Genomic DNA, 26,795 nt, shown 5'->3' with positions numbered 1-26,795 from the left:
CTCAGAACAGAAAGCGCAGAGGCTACAAGCTCAGATGACACAGTGACGTAGATTAATAGGGATGGAAGGGGTGTGAGCCTTAATTGGGAGCACCGCCGTTCCTAGGTAGATGCTTTCCTTTGTCCCTTATTTATTAAAGGAACTAACTTGTAAGAATTTCCTTTTGTTTGATCTGCTTATTTACAGGGGAGGAAGCTGATTCCCCGAAGCCTAACACTATCCTATATGTATTATATCACAGGGTTGTTGAGAGACTAAAATTTGGGGAAGAGAACCATTTCACACCACCGTGGGCCCCTTGGTGCATGTAAGGAATTAAAAGTTAAAATAAACCCTGGAGAGTTGCTGCCAGTCAGAGTAGACAATACTGACTTAATTGAACGAGCAGTCTGAATCAGCATGAGGCAGTTTCCTATGGTGGGAAGGGTCAGTGCTCTGTGGTAGATCCCAAGCTCAGTCCTTGGCATCTCCAGATATAGCTAGGAATGTCCCCCTGTTGGGAACTCTGAAAAGGTGCTGCCAGTCAGTGTAGACCATACTGGACTAGATGGGGCAATGATCTAATTCACTTTTAAGGCAGTCTCCTATATTGGGAGGAATGCACAGTAAAATGCTGGTTATTTTTTGCTTTTTTTAAATGCAAACTGATGCAGAGTGATGGAGAACTGGACATAAGATTGCGGGGGGGGGGGGAGAAAACCGAGAAACACCAACATTGACAAATCCCATCACAAGCTGAGAAGCCTCCTGCCATGTCAGTGACAGCTTTGCTCCTTCTTGAGCCTGAGCAATGGACCTTGGACAGCTCTGGAGCTTGGATGTTGCATGCAAGCAAATCCTTGCTATTTATTCTTTTATTGAATTTGTAGCCTGTCCTCTCTCCCCAAGGACTCCAGGTCAGTAAACAGATACACAACTTAAAAACAAAATGCAAAAACTATCTGAAACATTCCCCCCCCCCAAAAAAAAACACCCCAGTTTAGAATGTGCTCTGCTGACATTTTTCTGTGATCCCTCCTATCACGACTTCATCCCCTCTGACTTCTCATGTCTCGGGGGTCAATTTGTAAACTGGCCCCCAGCCTGAAAAAACAATCACACACCAACTTAGTGAATCGCCTGTCGCTCCTGGGTCTGAAGTTGAAGCTAAACAGGCATGAAGCCAAATGTGGATAGATAAAAGTTTTTCCCTCTATGCTAGAACTCTATGCAGAATGTTGGAAGAGTTCGGACAGAGAAAAGAACTTCATGCCGTTAATCTGTGGAACTCGCTCCCCCAGGAACCAGTGATGGCCACCGATTTGGATGGCTGTAAAAGAGGATGGGACAAATTCATGGAGGAGAGAGCAATCAAGGGCTCCTAGTGGTGATGGCTATTCTCTGCCTGCACGGTTAGAGGCAGCAATGCTTCTGAATGCCAGTTGCTGGAAACCACAAGAAGGGAGAGGGCTCTTGCGCTGGAATTCTTCTTATGGGTTTCCCACTAGGACATCTGGTCAGCCACTGTGAGACAGCATGCTGGACTAGATGGACCACTGGTCTGATCCCCCAACAAGCTCTTTTTGTGCTCTTATGTTCTCATATATTTCCTTATACAGTACTCCATCTCCAAGCTGTTACGCACAGCCAACCTTTAAGTTTCAACATAAAGCCCAGTTTCCCCTTCTCTCTTCCCTCTGAACCCCAAATCCAATTTGATTAACATCCAGCTGATGGAAAAGTTCTGGAGAACTCGACATTTTGTTCACAATTTTGTGACATTTTAATTCAGGGATGAGGAGCGTCAGGTCTGGCGACTAAATGCAGCCCTCTGGCCCTCTTCCTCTAGCTCTCTGCACTTTCCCAAACCACCCCTCCTCTTCCCAGTCCACATCTGGCCCTGCTCTACACCCTCCAGAGTGTTTTTGCCTGGCTGGACTTTGTCCTCGAACTCTAATGATGCTTCTTGGAGGACAGAGAGGGAGGGCTGAGAATAGCTAGGGTACTATAGAAAGATAAACCTTATATGTGTTTCTCCGCCCACTTCTGCCTCTGTCCTGTCTGAGAGCCAGTGTGGTGTAGTGGTTAAGAGCAGTGGACTCGTAATCTGGTGAACCGGGTTCGATTCCCTGCTCCTCCACATGCAGCTGCTGGGTGACCTTGGGCTACTCACACTTCTCTGAAGTCTCTCAGCCCCACTCACCTCACAGAGTGTTTATTGTGGGGGAGGAAGGGAAAGGAGAATGTTAGCCACTTTGAGACTCCTTCGGTAGTGATAAAGCAGGATATCAAATCCAAACTCCTTCTTCTACTGTTGATATGCAGCCCCCGGAAGGTTACCCAGAAAGGTATGTGGCCATTAGTAGTTAGGGCTGGAAAAGACCCCTGTCTGAGATCCAGCAGAGCCACTAGGTAGACCAATGCTGTGACACAGTGTAAGGCAGATTTCTGTGCAGATTAGCAGCATCCGAAGCTCAGCTGCATGCAAAAGCTTTTGAGTTCAATCCCTGACATCCCCCAGTAAGGATGGACATTGGACTACAGTTCCCATCGACCATTGGAGATACAGGCTGATGGGAACTGGAGGCCACTCCATTTGCATCTCCATTGTCCCAAATGTAGACAACCCCGAGTCAGACAAACCAGCGACCTGACTCAACACAAGGCACTCACTGATGTTGCAGTGCAAGAATGACATACCCTTTCCCGGCTTCCCATCGTCTGTTGTCTCCCTCCTGCCTATTTTTAGACTGTAAACTGCTCAGAGGCCTGGACCTGTCATCTCATTCTTTCTCCAGAGCAACTTACGTGGATGGTGCTGTCTAAATCACCGGCATCATCAGTGCTGCCGGCCTATCAGGACTCTTCCCCTCGCCCCGTGACCCAAAAGAGAAACACCCTCCTGTTGCCACCAATGACAAGAGGTATTCTCCCCCCCCCCCCCCCACACACACACAATTCTTGGTGGATATGAAAAGGGGAGATAAAGAGCAGGAGAAAATTCTCCCTCCACTTCCTATTTTTAAAAAAGTAGATCCTGTCACCAGATGCAAAAGGAACTCTCCCTTGTTCACCTTCCATGAATAAAGAGGACTCTGTCTCTCTCTATTCCAAACCTGGATGTGCTGATCTACAAATATTTAGCGTAAATATTTTAGCTGCAGGTTGTTGCATTTCAGATGGAGACCTTTAGTGCCATCGCAGATGCCACTGAAGATGGGGTAGCTGTCACCAGCCTCAGATGGTTCGAGATTCAAATGTGGGATTTAAATGTGCACATCCGATCACGCTCTTGTCTTTCTTTGACATTAACATTTCCCTGTTTATGTCGAGCAGTGGGAGATCTCCCACGACTGCAGCCAGGGCCACTCTTTCCCTGCCCATCTGTTTCTTTTGTGATTCTGCTTGGCTCTGCAAAGCATTATCTTTGAAAGCATCAGCAATGCACACACCGCAGGCCAGTCAAGTGTTTCTGTTTCATTTTCTGTTTCTCAAAGCAGCCTGCCTTGCTTCTATCCAGGGAAGAGATCTGTGTCATGGGATGCCTTCTCCAGACAGACGGCATTGGATTAGAACCCACAACCCTTCATTCAAGAACACCAGTGAAAATATCCAAAGGACTCAGCTGGAAAGGTCCCAGGGGAGACAAGCTTAAGCCTAAAAGGTATTATTGGTTGGTGCTTTTGAGGCAGCTTAATTCCTTCTCTAAGGTGGGAATGAGGAACTTCCAGCCCTCCAAATGATGGGAGTTGCAGTCCAACACCATTTAGAGGGCCACATGTTTCCCGTTCAAGCTCTACATCTGGTCTACACCTGGCCCTCCAGATATTTTGAACTACTGGTGACTGGGAGTGGCCGCCGGAACCACATAACACCAGTTCTGAGAGATCTGCATTGGCTCCCAGTACGTTTCCGAGCACAATTCAAAGTGTTGGTGCTGACCTTTAAAGCCCTAAACGGCCTCGGTCCTGTATACCCGAAGGAGCGTTTCCTCCCCCATCATTCAGCCTGGACACTGAGGTCCAGCGCCGAGGGCCTTCTGGCGGTTCCCTCATTGCAAGAAGTGAGGTTACAGGGAACCAGACAGAGGGCCTTCTCGGTAGTGGCACCCACCCTGTGGAACACCCTCCCTTCAGATGTGAAGGAAATAAGTAGCTACCCTATTTTTAAAAGACATCTGAAGGCAGCCCTGTTCAGGGAAGTTTTTAATATTTAATGCTGTATTGTTTTTAATACTTGATTGGGAGCCACCCAGAGTGGCTGGGGAAACTCAGCCAGATGGGCGGGGTATAAATAATAAATTATTATTATTATTATTATTATTATTATTATTATTATTATTATTATTATTATTACAACTCCCATCATCCCTGGTCACTGGCCATGCTTGCCGTTGCTAATGGGGATTGTGCACTCCAATACAGTATCTACATCTCTGCCCTCTTAGAGGCATTGAAAGGGAAGGAAGCATTTTGCTTTTGTGTAACAGCTTCCCTCTCTCTCTCTCTCTCTCTCTCCCCCCCCCCCCCCCCCACACACACTACTTTTCATGCTGACTTTGGTGAAAATAAAAAGCTTCAGGTGTTATGAAACCTTTAACCACCTTAGTCCACAGATCCAAAAACTAGTGCATGCAGTGTTTCATGTAAATTCTGAATTTGAACCCTGCACCCCACCACCATGGTCAAAATCCAGGTGCTTTAGCCTTGTTGGCAACCCTTGTTTTGATTTTTTATAAGGTGCTGAACATGACAAATCTTAAGCTGGGACCCCTCAAATATTGCCAAAGACATCAATGGAATGCATCTCTAGAACAGAATAGCGTTAAGTGCTGCAGCTTAGATTTGGGCGTCTGCTTTACATGCAGAAAGTTCCAGGTTCATTCCTCCAAGTAGGCTGCAAGAGCCTCCTGGTCTGAAACTTGAGAGAGTCATTGCTGCCAGTCCCAAGAAAAGCTTTGCTGAAAAGGAAAAGGGGGGAAAGAGCCCTGCTGAATCACACCTCCTGCAGGAATGAGTTCCATAGTTCAGTCATGTACCGCATGAAGAAGTCCTTTCTCTTTCCTCTGTCCTGAATTTTCCAACATTCATGGGTGTCCACAGGTTCTGCTGTTGTGTTTGAGAGAAAGAAACTTTCCTCTGTCTCCTTACTCCACGACAGGCACCATTTTATAAATTTTGGTCATGTCACCTCACCCCATACTCGCCTTTTCTGTAAGCTAAAAAAGCTCCAAAACACCGCAGGCTTTCCAAATCATGGTTAACATAATCCACTATGACCTCAAGGTCTTGTGATCCAGGAAAGCAATTCTCTTGTTCCTATACCCTTTTCATACCATGTCCAAGACAGAAAGCCATTGCATGTTAACTCTTAAACGCTGTCAAAAAAAAAAAGAGGAAAGTGTGCATCATGTCAGCTACCAAACATCATCAGTTATATTGCATGCCGGCTTGTCACAGATAGTCAAATATCATGGGCAAGAGCTAAGCGCTGTATCCAATGGATGTACCATGGACCCATCAAGTTAATGAACACAACTAACTTAGGTCTATTAGTTTGACAACGGGTCTGAGCAGGACTTGCTAACCAATACAAAACACTCGATGAATGTTTGGGCATCAACACCTGCAAAGGTGAATTCAGAATGTCAAGTACAAGAGCTCTGATGGATCAAGACACAGGGGGCCCTTCTAAATGTCCACCATCCTATTCTCATTATCAGTGTTAGAAAATAGCCAGGCGCCAAGCGCATTTTGCAACTGGAGTGGGTCCAATTGCGACCACGTGGAGATCTCTGGGTGCCAGACTGAGGAAAGCAAAATGTTGCTTAGGGAAGGATCTGAAATATTTTCCTTGAAGCTTCAATTTGTTTCATTCTGGGTTGTTTCATTTGATGTTTTAATGTGTCGTAAACCACTGGTCAGGGGTCCCTTAACCCTTTACCTAAACCACTTTGTGATTTGTTCTTTAAAATATAAAGTGATATAGAAATGAAAATAATACTACCACTAATAATAATTTATCATTATTCCTCTTAGGGGGCAGAAACAGGGCCTAGATATTCCATTGTGGTGACTGTAACCCAGGTTAAAGGTGCCATTTGGTGATTGGATTATATATCTAAGTTTCTAATACTGCTCACCATGGCCAAACAGATGCCCTAATTGAAGCACACAAGCAGGTCCTAAGCACAACATCAACACTTCCTGCTTGTGGCTCTGAGTAACTAGCATTCAGAGGCATACTCTCTCCCACAGCAGAATCTGCCTCCGATGGCAGGATCTGCCTCTCATTAATTTTAACTAGGAGGCAATAATTGTCAGGAAAGCAGAACACAAAAAAGTATGCAAATAAGAAATAAGTCAAGACCCCTATGCTTTCCCAAAGATCTCAAATATACTCTCTTCACCTTTATAGGCACTGAGGAATTATCTAGGCTCAACCAAGACACCTAGGCTCAGCCAAATGTCAGTGGTTGGGGGAGATAGCCAGTAATGTGATGTCCTCCGGATGTCACTTGACTTCAACTCCCATCATTCTCTTGCCTTTTGGCCCTACCAGTTGGGGCTGATGGGAATTGGTGTCTAAGACCCCTGGGAGTCATCACCCAAGTTTTACATCACAACAGAACTCCCACCATGATCAGTCAGTATTCGATTCTGGACAGCTCTGTTGGTTGCAGCATGGTGCTGATAATGCCGAAATTGCAAGTTCAATCCCCATACGGGGCAGCTGCACATTCCTGCCTTGCAGGGGGTTGCACTCTATGATTCTATGATTCACCACTGTAAATGAGGGTGAAATGTTTTGTGCATATGAAGTACAAAGGAAGCTGCCATTGGTCATTGGTTCTCCTAGCTTCGTACTGTTGAAACTGATCGGTGACAACTCACCAGAGTTTCAGACGGGTCCTGTCCCAGTGATCCCCATATGTTTATTTCTTATTATTCCCAAATAAGCCAAGGGCCACAAGCAGCAAGCAACAAAACCATAATTAAAACAACAACAACAACAGCAACCTTTAACACAATTCCAGTTCAGAGAAACACTCGGAAGGTTTTCGGGCTTAAAAGGATAGCTGGAAGAGGAAACTGCTCGGAAAAGGCACCAGAAACAGCACCTGCCTAATATTCAAGGACAAGGTGTTCCAAAGGGTCGGTGCCATCACACCAAAGGCCCTTTTTCTACATTGTGAGGAACAGACCTCCTTAGAAGGTGCTATCTGCAGGAATGTGGTGATCAATCAGTTACATAAGGGGTGCACCTAACCCTTGGCTAGATTTACCAAAGGATTGAACCTGGGGCATTCTGCATGCAAACCTGATGATTTATGTACTGCTGAGCTGAGGCCCTTCCCTTAAGACATAGAAAGCTGCTAGACAATCGATCCGTTTAGCTCAGTGTTGTCAACTCTGACTAACAGCAGCTCTGCAGGATTTCAGACAGGAGTATTTCCTGTACTTGGGCACTTCCTGCAATGACAGTATTTTAGGTAACCAAGTTCACATGGGGCGGGGGAGGGGGCGGGAAGCAACAGAAGTCTGGCTTTGGCAGAATCTTAATGCCAAAATTGACACAGGGGAGCTGTTATCAGATCTCCCAAGCTTTTTTCCCCCGTTCTTTGCTTTAGTGCTTTATATAAATATATATAGCCACTGGGATTCCAATTTTGATTACACCAATAGAGCTGGGGAAAGGGGTTGTTCACACTTTCCTCCATGCTGCATGCTGGCTCTAAATCACACAATCTCTCTCTCTCAGCTGCTTCTGACCGAGCATCATGAGCCTTAGCTAAGGAGCAGAGAATCAGCTTTGCATGTAGGAGGTCCCAAGTTCAGTCCCTGGCATCTCCAGGTAAGGATGGGAATGCTCCCTTGCCTGAAATGCTGGAAAGCATGTAGTAATGAGGTGGATGGACCAATGGTTGGATTTGGTAGAAGGCAGCTTCCTATGTTCCTAAACCCATTGGGGGGGGGTGGAGGAAGGAGTCTTGGGTTTGGAAAACAAATGAGAATAGATTTAAACAGCCACTCCAAAAGCTGCTTCAACTGAAATCCAAACACCACACCCCTCTCTAAAGCTAAAAAATAATAATATTGGTGGCTGCATTCATGGATCTACAGCATTCTGCTTGAGGCATGTGATCCATCCACACACAACTCAATATTTACATTGTGGTGGATTCCCTGCGCGCGCGCGCGCACACACACACACACACACACACACACGTTGAGTAGTTTGTTGCAGAGAACAGTGGTTTAAATGGTTTTAACTGGGGTAAGGGAATTCTCATGAGAAGTCACATCATCTGGAACCCATCCACCCGCTCCCAAAAATCAAATCAACAGGACAGGATCTGAGAGTACCCTTAGAAACCCAAGGAAGTCATGACTGATGAATCTGTAGCTACAAAACAACTAGAGCAGATGGAAGCTGCATGGAGGGGGGCTGCCCCCCAAGCAGGTGTTTCTCCATTTCTTAACCCTCTTGCCCAATCCCCTGAACTTCTGCAAATACATAAAAGCCTGCAGAACCCCAAATATTGCAACAATAATCCTGCTCACAAATCTAGTGTCACGCGGTCAGCACTGCAACGAAAATATCTGGCATCTGTGGTTGCCACCGGTTCACCACCAGGAAGTTGGGGGAGAAAAAAGCCGAAGTTCCAACAGGGCAGTAGGTGGCTCCCAAATCATGAAGCGAAATGTGTGCCTGCCTCAGTCCTGGACGTGGGTGGGGGTGGGGAATGACACGCCCCTAAAAGTGACTGTTGCATGTCATGTCTTGAATTTGTGCTTGGTGTATCCCCAGGAAGGAAGGCCACAGCACATTGCACATGGCCAAGAGTTGGGCTTTTCACTTAGCATGTCGTACTAGAGCACCAGGTGGTAACTTCCAGGTCCATCTGGGCCCACATCTAGCAGGAAATGGAGAGGGAAGATGGGTGCTCTATCTCTGCAGAGACAGAATGGGGGGAGGCAGAACCAGCCCTGCGACTTGTGTCTTAAAATGGCGTTGCACAAGCAACATTCATTCGCGGTGGTCAGTGAAGGCGGTCCATCACCCCCTCCAGACCACTTCCTAGCTGTGTGACTGCAGGATGAGGTCCATTCATGCATCAGCCTTGCTGCCGTGAGCGCAACCCATTCATAAACACATACGCACAAGCACCAAGTAGGGCAAAACCTGTGAGATGAGAACATCCACCACATTTCTCCTAGAGGGTCAGTGAAGGCAGCCCATTGTTACTCCACCTTGCAGAACATGTCGGCTCCTGCTGGCCACTAAGAGTAGCCCACCTTTCTTCTGCTCCCCGCCCCTCCCCAAATTTCTGGCCAACTGTCACAGGATGAGGCCGTTCGTGTGGGGACATCATTCCTGCTAGTTAATGAGGACCATCCTGTCCTCATGGAAGATGAAAGGTTTGACATACAGAAGGTCCCAAGTTCTATTCATGGCACCTTCTCATAGACCTGGGAAGAGCCATTACCTGGAACGCCGGAGAGCTGCTGCCAGTCAGGATAGACAATAAAGAGCTGTATGAATTGATGCTCGATGATTCACAGCTTTCGGTGTTCCTGTTTGGGATAGGCCTTCACAGGCAAAAGGTCCCAGATTCAACCCTTGGCATCTCTAGAAAAGGCTTCCTGCTGAACTGCTACAGAGCTGCCACAGAGTGTGGGCAATATTGAGCTAGACGGCCTGCCTCTGCTTCCTGTGTCCCTAAGCACCCCAGGTGACGGCCACCTGTCAAAGGATGTCAAAGGATGAGGCGACCGCCCAGGCACCATTCCCGCTGGTTCCTGAGGGCTCCCCTATTCTCCTCCTGCAACCCAAAAAGAGAGAGCAAGTTCCAGCCTGGGCTGCGGCCACCTCCGAAGCATCGTGCCCGTTCCCTTTCCATTCCCCCACCAGCACAAAAGCCCAACCACGCTCTGGAAGCAGAGCCGCGCCAACGCCAGGAAGCGAGGCAGCTTTCAAAATCCGAATGGCAAAGCCACGTTGGAGGAGCCACCGTAGGAGAAGCTACTGCTGCCCAGCCCAGCCCAGTCCGGGCCGCCCTCACGAAATCCTCGTAGGCAACTCGCTGGCCGGGCCTCCTTCTTCCTCCCGGCCGCTGCCAGCCAGGCCAGACCGGGCCAGGGAGCGGCCTTTCAGCGCGCCCCGGACTCCGGGCTCCGGCACGCGTTTGCCAAGGCAGCGGCCGCTTCCCAGAGAGCGCCGCCCGTCGAGGGGGGCTGGGAGCCGCAGCCGGCGCCGGAGAAAGAGCGACGCGGTGCTGGCTCTCTCGGTCCGAGGAAGGGCTCTTGCTGAGCGGCCTCGGCTCCCCTACCCTCGACCCTCCCCCTTCCTCTCGCCACCCACCACCTCCCCACAAAAAAACCCCGAGCGCTGGCCGTCGCGGGGCGCCCTTCCCGGCTCAGCATCCTCGTCGTCGCCCGCTCGCACTCACCTTCCACGGCGGCGGCCAGGCGCAGCAGCGGCGGCAATAGCAGGAGCCCGAGCCGAAGCAGGAGCGCACCCGGGCCCGGCGGCGGCTCCATGGCGCGGCGCTCTCAGGGGCTCTAGGCGGCCATGGAGCTCCGAGGAGAGCGGCAAGGCCGGCGGGGGGGGGGGGGGGAAGGAGGAGGATCGGGGGCTGGAGTGGGGTAGGGAGGAGGATCGGGGAGGGGGCGCTGCCTGGCTCGCTCGCGCCCCGCTTGGACGCTCGCTCGCTCGCTCCGTCCGCGACCGTGTCCGCCTGGCGCTCTGGGAGAGGGAGCTAGAGCCGCGGCTTCTGGACGGAGGCGCGCTGGGCTGGCCGCCTGCCTGCCTGCCTGCCTGCCTGCCTGCCTGGAAGGCTCGGGATGCTGCAAAGGCAGGCGCGGCGAGGGGAGGGGAGCAGAGGGGAGGGGGCGCGGGGAGGAGACTGGCGGGGGGAGGGGGCGGCGAGCGAGGGGCTGCTGCTGCTGCCGCCGCCGCCGCTCCGCCCGCTTGCCTCGCCAGGGCCGCGCCAGGAGACCAGCGAGCGCGAGGACTTGGGCACGTCGCCGGCCTTTGCGCCCTGCCTGCGCGCTCTTGTGGATTCCGCTGTCGCCGGGGAAAGGGCTTGCCCAGCGCTTCCCTAGAGCTTTCCAGGATAGAGAGGGTTAATCCGGCATATTTGGGGGACGGGGCGGAGAATTGGACGTGTGGCCTCAGAAGCCTCTGTGCACATGGAGATCCGCTGCGAGGGGTGTGAGATGCATCCGTCCTGCGGCCATCTCACTCACCGCATCCCCCAGGGGGATATGCTAGCTCTCTGGCCCTCAGTGGCTGCTGCTAGTCCCCGTTGCAGAATGGAGCCTCCGTGTTCAGGAGCAGTCTACCAGATGATGGGGAGTACGGCTTTTTCAGAAGCTTTATGGCTGGCCAAGGTGGGCTGCGGTTATATATATGTGATATCTCAAGGGTTGTCACATGGAAGAGGAAGCAAGCTTGTTATCTCCTACTCTGGGTGGGTAGGACTGGGACCAATGGTTTCAAGTTCCAAGAAAGGAGACTCCGACTAAACACCAGGAAGAACTTTCAGACTGTTCGACCGTGGAAAAGTCTCCCTCTGGAGGTTGTTGACTTTCCTTCTTGGATGTTTTTAACCAGAGGTTGGATGGCCACCTGTCATTGATGCTTTAGCTGAGATTCCTGCATTGCAGGGGGTTAGACCAGCTGACCACTGGGTCCCTTTCAACTCAACGATTCTATGATTCTATGAAATCCTGGGCTGACTCAGGCATTGTGAAATAAGTGAAACTGACCACCTTAAAGGGAAGTGGGCTGTTAAGTCTAGAGTATATTAGTTGCTACTCTGCACCACTGTCAGGTGGAAAGAGGAGGCTGGACCACACATAAGTTTCAGCCACCAAGGTTCACTCTAGGGGAGGGAAGTCCCTCCAGACATTGTGGACTACAACTGCCATCCTCTCTGCCCATTGGCCATGCTGGCTGAGGCTGATGGGAGTTGAAGTCCAGCAACACTTGTCCCAGGGAAAGACACCTAGCAACATGCAAAAATCATGTATGTGTTTATTTGTAGATTCTCCACTACCACCACTTAATGTAAAGACTAAATGGTTTTTACATAAAAGGAAAACAACGTGCAATAACATTTTCTTTGGGAAGCTAGATTAACTTTGTCGAATCAAGCCAAACTGAGTATGTAGGGCTGCCCATTGAAATCAGTTGACCAGGAGTAACCGGAAAGTATTATTCTTCATGCAGTGCATAACTGCTCATTGCAGCAAGAGGTGGAAATGGTTGCCTCTGCGTTAGATGGCTTTACAAAGACATCAGACACTTCCCTGGAGTTGGAGAGGTCTGTCAATGGCTTTGACAGAGCCTCCAAGATTAAGGAAAGTCTACCTCTGAATACCAGTTGCTGGAGAGCAAGGATGTGAGTCTGCTGTCACCTTCATGCCCCTTTTGTGTGGGCTTCTCAGAGGCACCTAATCAGCTACCAGGATGAGAGTCTAGGTGTGCCTTTGATGTGATCCAGAACAGGCTCTTCTGATAGCCCGGGTAGTAGCATCTTCATCCCAGTCTGGTTGGCTTGTGGCATGAACAGGAGGTGGGGTTCATTACTCGCTGCCTTGAGATTTGTCGCTCCTCGGGGTTTTGATCTGAATTGTTGTTGTTGTTAATAATATAGCTCCCCTTCATCACAATCTCTCAGGGCAGTTCACAAGATAACTTCTTATAGAAATTGGTTGTACCACTTGTATTGGAAAAGGAAAGGACACCTTTGGTGGTTGGTTCCCCTTGGGACTAATAGGCAGAAGGAGGCAGGAAGCCCAACAGTGGACAAAGGCATTACCACCCCCTGATTGGTTATAAGTAAGAAGATAGTTTGTATCTGACAGAAGACAGTAGGAGATGAGTGGGGCATTGCCCCATTCACCCCATTGGCTCTCCCTTCACTGCTTGTCATCCTCTTGCACCCTCCAAACATTTGTTTAGAGCGTTGTTTCCAGAAGAACTGTGAGTAGGCAAAAGAGTCTGGGTTACCCCCAACAGCGTTTTGCCCAGAGCAGACCCACTGCAGTTAATAGACAGAAGTGAGCCATGGCCATTCATTTCAATGGGTATACTCTGAGTAGGAGCAGCACTGGGTACACCCCCTCTGTGTTTGCCAGCAGTTTCCTTCTTCCAGCCCTGAAAACCCTTCACAAGGGAACTGCTTCCAAAATATATTCCAAAGTGGGTTTTCTGGCTTATGAGGGTTGAGAATAAAATATTGAAAGGGGCGGGGTGTTACTAGGTGCTAATGACACCCACTTTGGGGCTTCATTTGCTGAGAAGTTATTGGGTGGTATTTTTACCTGAGCTTTCTGCTCAGTTAAATCTTTGGTGTGCATTAAATGAATGGTTCATTGTGGGTGTCTTCCAGTGTTATATTGACACTGTCCATGAATTTGATTCAGTTTATCAAAGCAATTTAATAATAAACAGACGTGTGTGTGTGTGTAATGTATAAAAACACAATTAAAACAATTTCTCATGTATGTGTGTGTGTGTGTGTGTGTGTGTGTGTGTATATATGTGTGTATATATATATATATATATATATATATATATATATATCAGCAGGAAGCTGCCTTGTACTGAGTCAGGCCATTGGTCCAGCACCCAGGGGCAGGGCTAGCCACCCACAGGGGCGGGGCAAGCATCCCAGGGGGGGGTGTGCCACCTGCGGTGAGCATCCCAGGGTGGTGGGGTGGCAATGTCACCCCCCTCAGGGATGACACCCGGGGCAGACTGCACCCACCACACTGCCCTTCCTCTGCCAGTGCCATTTAGCTCAGTACTGTATGCACCGACTGGCAGGGGCTCTCCAAGATTTCTGGCAGGGAGTTTGTCCCAGCTTTGCCTGGAAATGCAGGGGGCTGAAGCTGGGACCTTATGCACACCAAGCAGGGTGTGCTTCCGAGCACAATTCAAAGTGTTGGTGCTGACCTTTCAAGCCCTAAACGGCCTCAGCCCAGTATACCTGAAGGAGCGTCTCCATCCCTATCTCTCAGCCTGAACACTGAGGTCCTCCTCTGATGGTCTCCTGCTGTTTCCCTCACTTCAAGAAGCGAAGTTACAAGGAACGAGGCAGAGGGCCTTCTCGGTAGTGGCACCTGCCCTGTGGAACACCCTCCCGTCAGATGTCAAGGAAATAAATTTAATATAACTTTTAAAAGACATCTGAGGGCATCCCTGTATAGGGAAGTTTTACATGTTTGAAGTTTTACTGTGCTTTATGTTCTTGATTTGTTGGAAGCCACCCAGACTGGCTGGGGTAACCCAGTCAGATGGACAGCATAAAAATATTAGTATTAGTATTGTAGTGTGAGCTCTCTCATGGGCCTATGTTGTCTAAGCATGCTCAATCAACCTTAGTTCACAAAACCAATCTTTGGCTGGGCCACTGAAAGAAGCATAATTCTCTGATAGTGTGAACAAACTGCTAAGCGTCTGACGACAGCAGTTGACATTTGTCCATTGCAAAGGCAGAGTTTCACCTCTTTTGCTGCCACACGCCCTCCAAGACTTTGCAGGGGTAGCCCCCTTCTTGCACAGTCAGGGAAGAGTGCCCAAGGCTCCCCCATGGCATCCTTACGCACTGCTGAAGGCTCCGCTCTGCCTGCTTTTATCCACTTGCTCTGCAATCTCCTCTCCTCTGGCAAATCGAGAGCCAAGAGAGTCTAATTGTTTCTCTGGGTTAAAGACATACTACAAGCAGACAGACAGGCAGACAGGCACAACATGTCTGATTCCAAACAAACAAACATAATATGCCTCAGCATATGTTTCTCACAGTTCAGAATGAAACGCACCAGCTCTGGGGGTGTTCATTCTTGTGCATTTCTATGCGCATCTTGGTAAAGACAAGATGTGTTTCAGAGAGAGAGAGAGGATGCTCCTTCAGATTATCTGTTCTTAAGCCTGATTTGCTTACCATACTTTTCCATTTATAAAACTAGAATGTATAAGAAATCCAGACCATGGGGAGCCCCAAGAAATTAATAAATAAAATTGGACTATAATTTGATCTTTTTTATTTTGGTTTTTGGTTTTTAATTGAAGTATTATGATTGGATATTTAATTGGATGTTTTTTATTGGAAAATCAATAAAAATGATTTAAAAAAAAAGACTAGAATTTTTTTTATACACGGATACAATATCCCCCCATTTCCTCGATTTGGAGTCCTCAAAAATAAGAGGTGTCTTATACACGGGGGCATGTTATACACAGGAAAATACGGTACGTGGTGGTTAGACCATGGGGTTCTAGCCAGTACCAGTCCTACTCAAGGAAGCCCCACTGAAATTAATGACTATGACTAGTTTGATAGACCCACTGAAATCATGGAACCATAGGATTATAGAACTGTTGAGATGGAAAGATGACCCTGAGGATCATCTAGTTCAGTATTTCCTAAACTTGGGTCTCCAGCTGCTTTTAGATTACAACTCCCATCCTCCCTAGCTAGCAAGACCAGTGGTCAGTACAGGAATAGGCAGCCAACCCATATGGAGATCGAATCTGCAACCTTGGCGTTATCAGCACCCATTTGGCAATCACTCATAGCCAAGTAAGGTTGTCTTCCATAAACACAGTTTGCTCTTAGCAAACTGAGCTGTGAAATGAATGAACCTAAGTTTGTCATGGTCATTAAGTTTCAGTGGGTCTACCCTGAGTAAGGCTAAAATTGGCCACAACCCCCATGGTCTAAGCACCGCATAAGCTTTGTGCAAGCAAATCGGGATGAACGCTCAAGCTTGTTTTCGGCAGGTTCAGAGGGTAGAAACCAGATGAATGGATCCAAATTACAAGTAAGGAGATTCAGACCTAATACTGGGAAGAGCTTTCTGATGGCAAGGGCTGTTGGGCAGTGGAATGGGCTCCTTTAGAAGGTGATAAACTCTCCATCACTGGAGGTGTCTAAAGAGAAGCTGGAAGGCCATCTATCAGGGATTTTTTGGCTCAGATTTGTGCATTGTGGGAGTTGAACTAGATAACCCTTGTTGCAGCTTTCACCTCTAAAATTCAGTGATTCTGTGACCTGTGGTCAAATAACCAAGAAAGCTTTGAGTAAGCAAATTAGAATGAATGCTCATTAAAGACCGGGCATAGGATTGTATTCAACAAAGGTTTACTCAGAATAGATCCAACGAAATAAATGAACTTGTTTAGTAATGAAAGAATCTGTCCATTTTGGCCCTCTCACAATTTCTCACACACCCCCATATTAAATTCAGTTATCTTTTTTGAAAAATAAAATAAATAAACATAATTTTATCAATCTAGATTTCCAAGGTAGCCTACAAAAGAGAACCATAAAACAGATCAAAAACATCAGAAACAAAAGCAGTTATCGTAGCAACAGTAAAAATACAAAAAGCAATAGATATAAAATCCAGTTATCCACATTTTGCAGCATAACCCCCCCCAATGAAAACCCATTAGCGTTTTTGTGTGAATTTCTCCTATTAAACACATATTTGTATGCACTTTTGATGTGTGATGCATTTTTGTGCATTATTATTTTTACCAACACACTCAATTTTATGCACATTTCTCCCGAATTTATGCCTTTAATATTTGTTTGGTTGGTGAACTGCATAGCAGAATTTGAATTTTTGCTGTGCGAATTTTGCGTTATAGCTGTGTTTCAGTTTACGTATTCTTTTGAAAAGTGTGACTTTGATAGATTAGGCTTTAACTGAGTCCTGAATTGGATTTCATCCCTACCTGTGAGTAAAACATAGATACAACTAAATCTTCGTTCAGTTAGATACTAAGTCCAGTTTTCAATCAGCATCCATCCTAATTTGATTGTGGGGGGTTACTTCTTGTTAATCATTCTCTGAACCCACGTTTTCCATTGCATTTCATTATTATTATTATTATTATTATTATTATTACATACATGCCAAAAAGAATACAGTTATACAGATAATACAAATTACTGAATACCAAAAAAAAAACAAGTAATAATAAGAAAAAATACATATTGAAAAAGAAAGGGGGGAGAGAATTAGAAAAAAAAAGTCCAAAGAAAAATAGAAAAAGTTGACTTCCTTCGACCACTATACAGTTTATATGATCTCATATCTTTAGTTGCCTGTAATCATTTTGCACTTAATGGAGAGACAATTTGTTTACCTGTGGAGTTTCTAGTCTAAACTAAGCCATTTATAATTTTGGGAACTAAGTTTCTTCATATAATTTATAAGGACTATATGAAGAAACTTGGTTCCCAAAATTATAATTGGCTTAATGGTAAAGGTAAAGGGACCCCTGACCATTAGGTCCAGTCGTGACCGACTCTGGGGTTGCGGCGCTCATCTCGCTTTATGGGCTGAGGGAGCCGGCGTACAGCTTCCGGGTCATGTGACCAGCATGACTAAGTTGCTTCTGGCAAACCAGAGCAGCGCACGGAAACACCGTTTACCTTCCCGCTGGAGCGGTACCTATTTATCTACTTGCACTTGGCATGCTTTTGAACTGCTAGGTGGGCAGGAGCAGGGACCGGGCAATGGGAGCTCACCCTGTCGCGGGGATTTGAACCGCCGACCTTCTGATCGGCAAGTCCTAGGCTCTGTGGTTTAACCCACAGCGCCACCCGCGTCCCTATGATTGGCTTAGTTTAGACTAAAAATTTCCTACCAATTTCCCCCCCCCCCCAGCCCACTTTTTAAAATGAACTCTTCCCAGACCACACTCCTCACCTGCCCTGCTCTGCAATGACCCCTGAGCATTTTTGCCTAGCTGGAATGTGTCCTTGAACCCTGATAGACTCTTGCTTGGCTGGAAAGGTGACATTTGTTTTCATTGCCCCGCCCACCTTTGCCTCTGATCCTGCCCATCATTGGCATGTGGCTCTTGAGAGGTTTCCCAGAAGGGAATCCAGCCCTCAGGCTGAAAGGGGTTCCCTACTCCTGGGCGGGAGTATTCCGACCTGATCTAAGGCAATATCCTATATATTCAGCTTGTACCGTATCTCCATCCTACAGGATTTCATGGGCCATTTCTCCCATTCCCCCCTGCAACCTCAAGGAGTGAACAGAATCACCTCTTCACGCAGAGGCCATCAATAATTACTGCGCTGACAACTTTTAGGCACCTGCATTCACCCCCCCCCCTTGTGAACGGTGCAAACTTGCCTGGAGCTTGGATCCAGTTCTGAGTGAGTGCACACAGCAAATCTTTTCAGCCAGAGGGAACTGTCTTAAGGAATTCCTCCTGCCTCACCCCCCTCCCTGCATTCAACTGCCCAGAGGAAACTTACACAGAGACATGCACACATACACACCGAGAGAGAGAAAAGGGAAGGGGGTGGCGGAACGGTGTTTGGTGACAGATCTCAACTTGGCAGTGACCGGCAGCTGCTGCTTCTCAGCTGCTGTTAAGAATGTGTGGAAACGAGGAATCTGCCTGACACCGAGTCAGACCATTCCAACATTCACTGTCCTGCATGAAGATGTTGGGAATTGAACAACCTCCCATGGGAGGTTGTGGACTCTCCTTCTTTGGAGGTTTTTCAGCAGAGGTTGTTGGGCCATCTGTCATGGATGCTGTAGCTGAGATTCCTGTATTGCAGGGGGTTGGACTAGATGGCCCTTGGAGTTCTTTCCAACCCTACAAGTCTGCAAATCCATTGATCCGTCCAAATTAGCAATTCAGGCAAGGAAAATCCCCAGCCCCCAATGGAGATGGCCAGGGATTGAACCGGGGACCTTCTGCACGCAAAGCAGATGCTCTACTACTGAGTTACTTGCTCACTGGTAGGGCTAGGAATGCCCAAAACACTGGAGTAGGTCAGCATAGACCAGGGGTCAGCAAACTTTTTCAGCGGGGGGTCGGTCCACTTTCCTTCAGACCTTGTGGGGGGGCCAGACGGTATTTTGAAAAATAAAATAAAATGAATGAATTCCTACGCCTCACAAATAACCCAGAGATGCATTTTAAATAAAAGGACACATTCTACTCATGTAAAAACACACTGATTCCTGGTCTGTCTGTGGGCCAGATTTAAAAGGCGATTGGGCCGGATCCATGAGTAGTTTGCCTACCCATGGCATAGACATTACTGAGGTAGAGGGACCAGTGGTTTGATTCACAAAGGCAACTTCCAACCCTCCTTTGTTAAGGGGGAGCTCTGTTACTTCCCCCGCCGCCACCTAATACACACTTAATTCACTTAGATCAGAGAACCTGCACCCTTCTGATATTCAACATGGGAAGTTTGAGAGACAACGACTTTTTGTAATTGGCATCCTTTGTAAGGAATGCCTGCCCCAGGGAAGCCCACCTGGCTCCATTAGTGGTCACGGTTATTTATCCCCTGGAATGCTGGGATACCTGGGTCTCAAATGATTTCAGGATGACCTACCTGGCTCTCCCTCTGTATCCTCACAACTACCTTGTAGGGGAGATTAGGCTGGGAGGTAATAGTGACTGGACCAAGTTTACCCTATGAACTTTAAGCTAGAGCAGGGATTTGAACCCAAGTTGCCTCAATCCAACACACCAACACCACCATATTTATTTTATTCCTAACCTTCTCGATATCAATTATCTTGGTGCCTGGAGTAAGGACCGATGAAACTGTCGGTGGCGATCACACAGGGTCCCAGGACGTTTAACGATCTGTTGATCCCTGTGCCACCACTGTGCTCGCTTCCCCGCTGCCACCAACCCATTACTCTCTGGTAAAACACTGAGTCCAGACAGTTGTTAAAAGTGAACCAAAAAACCCCCAAGTTTATTTTACAAACATTAACAACTTTATGGTTTCTCAGATAATATTCCTTTCAGTATCTTAACTTTAGTTTCTTTACTGGCCTATACCTTCCTAATACCTTCTGACTGATTATCTCAACAGTTTGACTGACTCCTCTTAACAATTTCTCTCACTCCAGACTAGCCCAACCCACAGACTTATCTTCCCCGTCTCTTCTAACTCCAGACTGTCTTCTCAACCACCCTAACTCTGCCCCTTGGGTTCCCATTGGTTAGTCATTTTACAATTAGTTAACCCTTTCCTTTTGAAAGTATGATGTCACATACCTAGGTGGGCAAACACCACACTGTCATTGTCAGTTTCTCCCAATTCCTCATCATCCCAGTCTTAAGTTCCCTTCACCACATGCCTGCAAATGTTTGCAATTTAAAAATTCATCAGCATTTCAGTGCGCTTTTCTGTTAACAGACAAGTTATTTTGTCTGCTAGGTGCATGTTTTGGGGTGCACACTTCCCCCTAATTATATGCAATTTGGTCACCTTATCTGGCTGGAGCAATGCACTGCAAAAATCAGAGGACCGTGGATTTAAAAAAATAGCTGTATTTCGGTTCTTGCACTGTTTCTTTTCTTTATCTTTTAAATAACTTCTTTTAATTTTCTCAAAACAAATATCCAACATCATTGCTAAACAAATATTTTCCAATCCCCCCCCCCGCCCCCGTTGACTTCCCTCAACTACCATTTCTGGTTTATTACGTCAGATGATACATTCTGCTGTTTATATACAATATTATGTTATCACATTGTTGTACTTCTTGTTCTCTGTAAATAAAATTGCAAATGTTTATTGAAATCCTGCCAGCGAGAACACTTCTTTCTGTTGTTTCTGCAAATATATCGTAAAGGGTTCCCATTCTTTTTTCAAAGTCGCTATTGTCCTTTTTTATGCAGTTTGTGCATTAACTTTGCTAACTCTGCATAGTTCATCCACTTTTCTTGCCATTGTGCTTTCGATGGTACTTCTCTGGTCTTCCAGTTTTGAGCTATTAAGATTCTTGTTCTCGCATTGTTTCGGGAAGTCAAAGCTGGGTTGGTTCACCTTAAATTGTGAACCAGATCCTCCATCTTGAGCCCTGGATCACTAAACACTCCACTCACCCTGCTGGTTCTCAGAGAAACCTTTTAATATCCAGTCTTTCTTCCATCATGCATCCTCAACTGGCCTATATTTGTGTCCCATCCAGTCTCTGCCCCTGGCTTTGCCAAGGTTGCTGTGACGTTTCCCTCTAGACCATGGGAGTAGGAGTGCTGGACCTTGGGATCTTCACATGTCCAGGTAATGCTGGCAGTGTTTCATGTGGGATGGAGGCCCCTCTCTTCTGCGGGTCATCAGTTTGTCACTTCTGCCCTCTTGCCTCACTTCAGATGGACGGTGACTGAATGCAGCCTGACAGGTGAGCTGCTCATCCATTCAGCCTGATGGATGGCATGCCAGCTCTCCATCCCTATGCTCACCTGCAGAGCAGCAGGGCTGTGGACATGGAGCAATTTGCAAAGCTGAATCGGGAGGGAGAGGTGGCCAGGCCGAAAGGTGAGGGGCGACATGTCAGATCCTGCAGTGGTCTGGGAAGAAGGGAAGGAAGAAAAATCCACATCAAAGCTGCCGCCGCCTCCCTCACCTCCAGCATCTTTTTTGAAAATCCAGGTGTGTTGGACCCACCTCCTTTGACATGCCAGGCTTAGTACTTCCAGAACCTGTTGGGTGGAATTAGAATTATTCTCATTGAAGTTTCTCTGCTTAAAACCACTGGTCATCATCACCACTGTCATGAAAGCAGAGCACATCCTTCTTTTAAGTCCCTTGCTCCCTGAACATACATAAACAGCACAAAGATCTCCAAAATGAAAAGATCTCCAGAAGGAGATACAACCCCCGGGCTGTGCAAATTTATGCCTGGGTTTGTGTATTTGTGTGTGTGTGTGTGTGTGTGTGTGTGTTTGCTGATGTTGCATTTTCAAAAGCCGTTTTATACGTTTTGTTTCATCTTGATCTGCTAAAGGAAAACAGATCTCATCAAAATAATTCCTGTCAGCAATCCTTTCCAGACTTTTAGCCCAAAACCTATTCCTGGGGGAGGTGGGGAAGAGAACGGAAAGGGCAATACAGTCTCTCTCTCTCTCTCTCTCTCTCTCTCTCTCTCTCTCTCTCTCCTCCCTCTCCCTCTCCCTCTCCCTCTCCCTCTCCCTCTCCCTCTCCCTCTCTCATCTATCTATCTATCTCCATTGATCTATGGTATAACTCCACCTGCTGCCATTACCTTATCTAAATATCTCCTGGGCAATCCTTGGAAGATGAGATTCCCCTACCCCTCAATATTGAAAAACCCACCTCTTCTTTATGAGATTCCCAAGAATGCTTTCTCCATTTGTGATGAGGGATGAGGGAAGAAATTCAATTCAGTTCACACTTAATGGAGCATCTACCCAAATCACACTTTCGGAAGCAGTATGTGAACTGAATTGTAGTTGTCCTTCAAAATTCAGACCTCTCCCAATTTTGCAATGATGTTCTCCAGGCAAGTAACCCATGCAAAAATGCATTCACTAGCTAAAATGCATACATTATTGGGAATGGCATATGGAAATTCATTAGATAAATGAAAACTGTTTTGCATAAAATAATTTGTATATTAGGAGAACTTAGCACTAAAATGACCTTTTTAAATAAGAAGAATTTGCTAATTGATGTTAAAATGTGAAGGCTGGGAAAAATGAGAAACTGAGTGGATTTTGCCACACCAACTCTTTGGCGCTAAATCAGAGCAAACACCGATCCAGAGAAAACCCAATTGATGTTTGCTCCAATTCAGCAGTAAGTAGCAGGTTTTCCCAGGCCAAGGAGATGCAGCAGGGCAAGCAGAAGTGTGGCTGTGTCTTTAGAGGAAGGATGCCTCTGAATACTGGTTTCTGGGAATCACAGGTGGGGAGAGTTGCTGTTTCACTCAGCTCCTGTTTGCTGCCTCCCGTTGAGCATCTGCTTGGTCCCTGTGAGATCCGGATGCTGGACTAGATGGGCCACTGGCCGGATCCTGCATGACTCTTCATCTGTGCCAAAACTGAGTTGTTATTTTCCCCCCCCTAACAATGGAGTAATGAATTAGAACCTGGCCTACCAAGCAGCCAAACTGGGGGAGAATGTGGCCAAGACCAGAGAGATGAGCATCCTGAAGGTGAGGCATGTTAGACGTCATGCCCAACTTTCCAAGATCTATGGCCAAAACGTGCTCCATGGTCTGTTAAGAGTTGAGATCTTGTAAAGTAGAAAGACCAGGAACTGAGCCATGGAGCTATGAGCCACACTAGGGTCCTCTCAAGTTCTGACAGCTGTGCGCCATTCTAACTCAGGAGTGCGGAGCTCGTGGTCTTCCAGGTGCTGTTGAACCACAGCTCCAACAACTCCTGGTCCCAACAGGGCTCTTCTTATGATCTACCCTGGACTGCAATGGGCTGCCAGCTTCCAGTCTGCCTTTCACTGCTTCCCCTCCTTCTCCTCCAACTCTCTGCTCTCTCTGCCTGTTAAAACAACCACTTCCCTCCATGGCTCGGCCTCCTCCCAGCCTGGCTTTCATTACTGCAATGTTTGCTTATCTAATGCCACGACTGAACAGAGACACAGGAACTCACACACTTGCGGAGTCGCCTTGAAATTACTCGATTGCTTCCTGGCAAGCAATCCAGGACATCCTCCACAAGCTACAGAGTCACCAAGAAGGTGTGTTCCCCAGCCCAGTCTTGCCAAGCAGGGGGTGGACTGAGCATCCTTAGGATAAGAACACCAGAAGAGCCTGGCTGATGGATCAGACCATTTTGTCCAGAATCTTGTTATCTCAGTGGCCAAGCAGATGCCCATGGGGAGCCTGCAAGCAGCACCTGAGGCCAACAGCCCACTTGTAAATCCTTCTGCATGAAGTGCCATTTCACTGAGCCATGGCCATTATCCCCATTATACCCCTTCAGGCTACCAGTGGTTACTTGCCATGCTTTCCCTCAGGGCTATACTGCCTCTGACATTGGAAGGAAAGCATGGCAAGTAGCCACTGATAGCCTGATTCTCCATGAAGGAGGGTAATGGTCATGGCTCAGTGAAATGGCACTTCATGCAGAAGGTCCATTAATTATCATCCACTAATTTGTCTAAGGTCCATATAGTTAAAGCTATGGTTTTCCCAGTAGTGATGTATGGAAGTGAGAGCTGGACCATCAAGAAGGCTGATCGCCGAAGAATTGATGCTTTTGAATTATGGTGCTGGAGGAGACTCTTGAGAGTCCCATGGACTGCAAGAAGATCAAACCTATCCATTCTGAAGGAAATCAGCCCTGAGTGCTCCCTGGAAGGACAGATCATGAAGCTGAGGCTCCAATACTTTGGCCACCTCATGAGAAGAGAAGACTCCCTGGAAAAGACCCTGATGTTGGGAAAGATGGAGGGCACAAGGAGAAGGGGACGACAGAGGACGAGATGGTTGGACAGTGTTCTCGAAGCTACTAGCATGAGTTTGACCAGGAGGCAGTGGAAGACAGGCGTGCCTGGTGTGCTCTGGTCCATGGGGTCACAAAGAGTCGGACACGACTAAACGACTAAACAACAAGAACAAATTTGTCTAATCCCTCTCACAGAGCTACACTTCCAGAGTGGCTTCATCCCTCTTCCAAGGGAACGCTATCTAAGGTAGGCTGGAGTCGCAGTCCAAAACAGCCTCCGGAGGGTCGCAGGATAACTACCCAAGCAACAGCCAAGTCAGGATCCTTGGCAATATTTCAAAAACTTGTGTTGGAGCCTTCCAAATTTGTAGCTGCTTTCCTGATTTGTTTGTTTGTGAGCTGGGGGTGAGGTGTGTGTGTAAGCATTTCACTAGTTTTCTTTGAAGGAGTGGAAATGCTGGGGACGTGTTTCTGGGAGCGCTTGTTGTTTCTGTAGCCCACCAGAGTATTAAGCTGGTTGTTAGCTACCTTCAGTGCTTTTCTTCTAGAAAAAACTAAAGGTGCCAGTACTCACCATGAAGTTGCTACAGTAAATGAAACACTTTTTTGCCAAATCCTACCCCCCCCAATTCTATCAAATCCGCCACTAATTAAAACAAATTTAATACAATTTCCCCCAAAAAATTAATAAATATGACTTCTGTTCATGGAGGCACAGGTCAAATCTGTATCCAGGGCAGCTGTTTACCAGCTCCATCTGGTACGTAGGCTGAGACCCTATCTGCCTGCAGACTGTCTCGCCAGAGTGGTGCATGCTCTGGTTATCTCCCGCTTGGACTACTGCAATGCGCTCTACGTGGGGCTACCTTTGAAGGTGACCCGGAAACTACAACTAATCCAGAATGCGGCAGCTAGACTGGTGACTGGGAGCGGCCGCCGAGACCATATAACACCGGTCTTGAAAGACCTACATTGGCTCCCAGTAAGTTTCCGAGCACAATTCAAAGTGTTGGTGCTGACCTTTAAAGCCCTAAACGGCCTTGGTCCAGTATATCTGAAGGAGCGTCTCCACCCCCATCGTTCTGCCCGGACACTGAGGTCCAGCTCCGAGGGCCTTCTGGCAGTTCCCTCACTGCGAGAGGCCAAGTTACAGGGAACCAGGCAGAGGGCCTTCTCGGTAGTGGCGCCTGTCCTGTGGAACGCCCTCCCATCAGATGTCAAAGCGATAAACAACTACCTGACTTTCAGAAGACATCTGAAGGCAGCCCTGTTCAGGGAAGTTTTTAATATGTGACATTTTAGTGTATTTTTTATCTTTGTTGGAAGCCGCCCAGAGTGGCTGGGGAAACCCAGCCAGATGGGCGGGGTACAAATAATAAATTATTATTATTATTATTATTATTATTATTATTATTATTATTATTCCCACCCTCTGTTTTCGGCATGCCCATAATTTCATCTTGTTGCTGCATGGTTTTCCCAATTATTTCTAATTCACATTCTGCTCCCTATAATTAACCTTATATTGCAATCATTTTCCATTATTAAATGCCACCTTTTTAACCAGGGCTTTTCTTCTAGGGCAGTGTTTCTCAACCTGTGGGTCCCCAAATATTGTTGGACTAGAACTCCCATCATCCCTGAGCTCTGGCCTTGCTAGCTAGGAGTGATGGGAGTTGTAGTTCAACAACATCTGGGGACCCACAGGTTGAGAAAGGCTGTTCTAGGGGGGGGGGGGAAGGTTCAGGTACTGCTTACACTTGAGTACCCTCAGAAAAAAGCACTAGCTAACTTGATCTCGAGTTGTGGGGTACGTGTTTTGAGGCAGCACCTCAGCTGTCCTCTAGGACCAACCCAGTCTGGCAGTGTCCACCGCTTGGGCTTTGAGAAATAATAAAATAAAAATAAAAATAAAAATAATAATACGGTGGTACCTCGGGTTAAGTACTTAATTCATTCCGGAAGTCCGTTCTTAACCTGAAACTGCTCTTAACCTGAAGCACCACTTTAGCTAATGGAGCCTCCAGCTGCTGCCATGCCGCCGGAGAACGATTTCTGTTCACATTCTGAAGCAAAGTTCTTAACCCGAGATACTATTTCTGAATTAGAGGAGTCTGTAACCTGAAGCGTCTGTAACCTGAGGTACCACTGTAAAGTAAAAAATAAAATAAAATAAAATATAGTTTCTGCGTCTGTTGGAAGGAGCATTTCTGTGCATGAGAGATTTACTGGGTTCCTGGCCATCTTTGTGAGCAAAAGGTGCAAAGAGACCCCCACCATACCCTGAGCAGAGAACAGTGAAAAGCAATTTACACCCCAGGACCTATCTCTTCCCCCTCCCCCTGCTTCCCTCAAAGGAACTGGGACTATTATGCCCCACACACCCCTCCTCCTTCCCCCCACCTTCCCCACCCCCTGGGAGAACTGTATTTATTATTTACCCCTGGGATCAGCAGGGTGACGTGGGGTGCCCATTCTTCTCCTTCCAGCCCGCTTCAGTTCTTTGAATGCCCTGGGCTTGTTTTTTTGTTTCCCGTGGGCTGGGGCGGCGAGCTCCATTGCGCTGCTTCCCCCTCGCCCGG

At 47.3% G+C, this 26,795-nt stretch overlaps 1 protein-coding gene across 15 annotated transcripts in view; it reads right to left on the bottom strand.

The window, feature by feature from the left end:
- The window catches only part of EPHB2 (EPH receptor B2), a 116,384-nt gene extending 105,560 nt beyond the window's left edge, over positions 1–10,824 (bottom strand). For 9 of the 15 annotated variants that reach the window (XM_077931293.1, XM_077931299.1, XM_077931294.1 and 6 more), the window contains exon 1: positions 10,433–10,821. In XM_077931293.1, the coding sequence (XP_077787419.1) occupies positions 10,433–10,523 (91 nt within the window). In that variant the 5' untranslated portion in view covers positions 10,524–10,821. Of the gene's footprint in view, positions 1–10,432 lie in introns of all 15 variants that reach the window. The other 6 variants (XR_013393573.1, XR_013393574.1, XM_077931297.1 and 3 more) reach the window with 4 other exon arrangements.
- Between the last annotated feature and the right edge of the window lie 15,971 nt (positions 10,825–26,795).

The sequence above is a fragment of the Podarcis muralis genome, chromosome 7 (assembly GCF_964188315.1).
Source record: "Podarcis muralis chromosome 7, rPodMur119.hap1.1, whole genome shotgun sequence".
Taxonomy (NCBI): domain Eukaryota; kingdom Metazoa; phylum Chordata; class Lepidosauria; order Squamata; family Lacertidae; genus Podarcis; species Podarcis muralis.
This window is presented reverse-complemented; position numbering and strand designations above follow the sequence as displayed.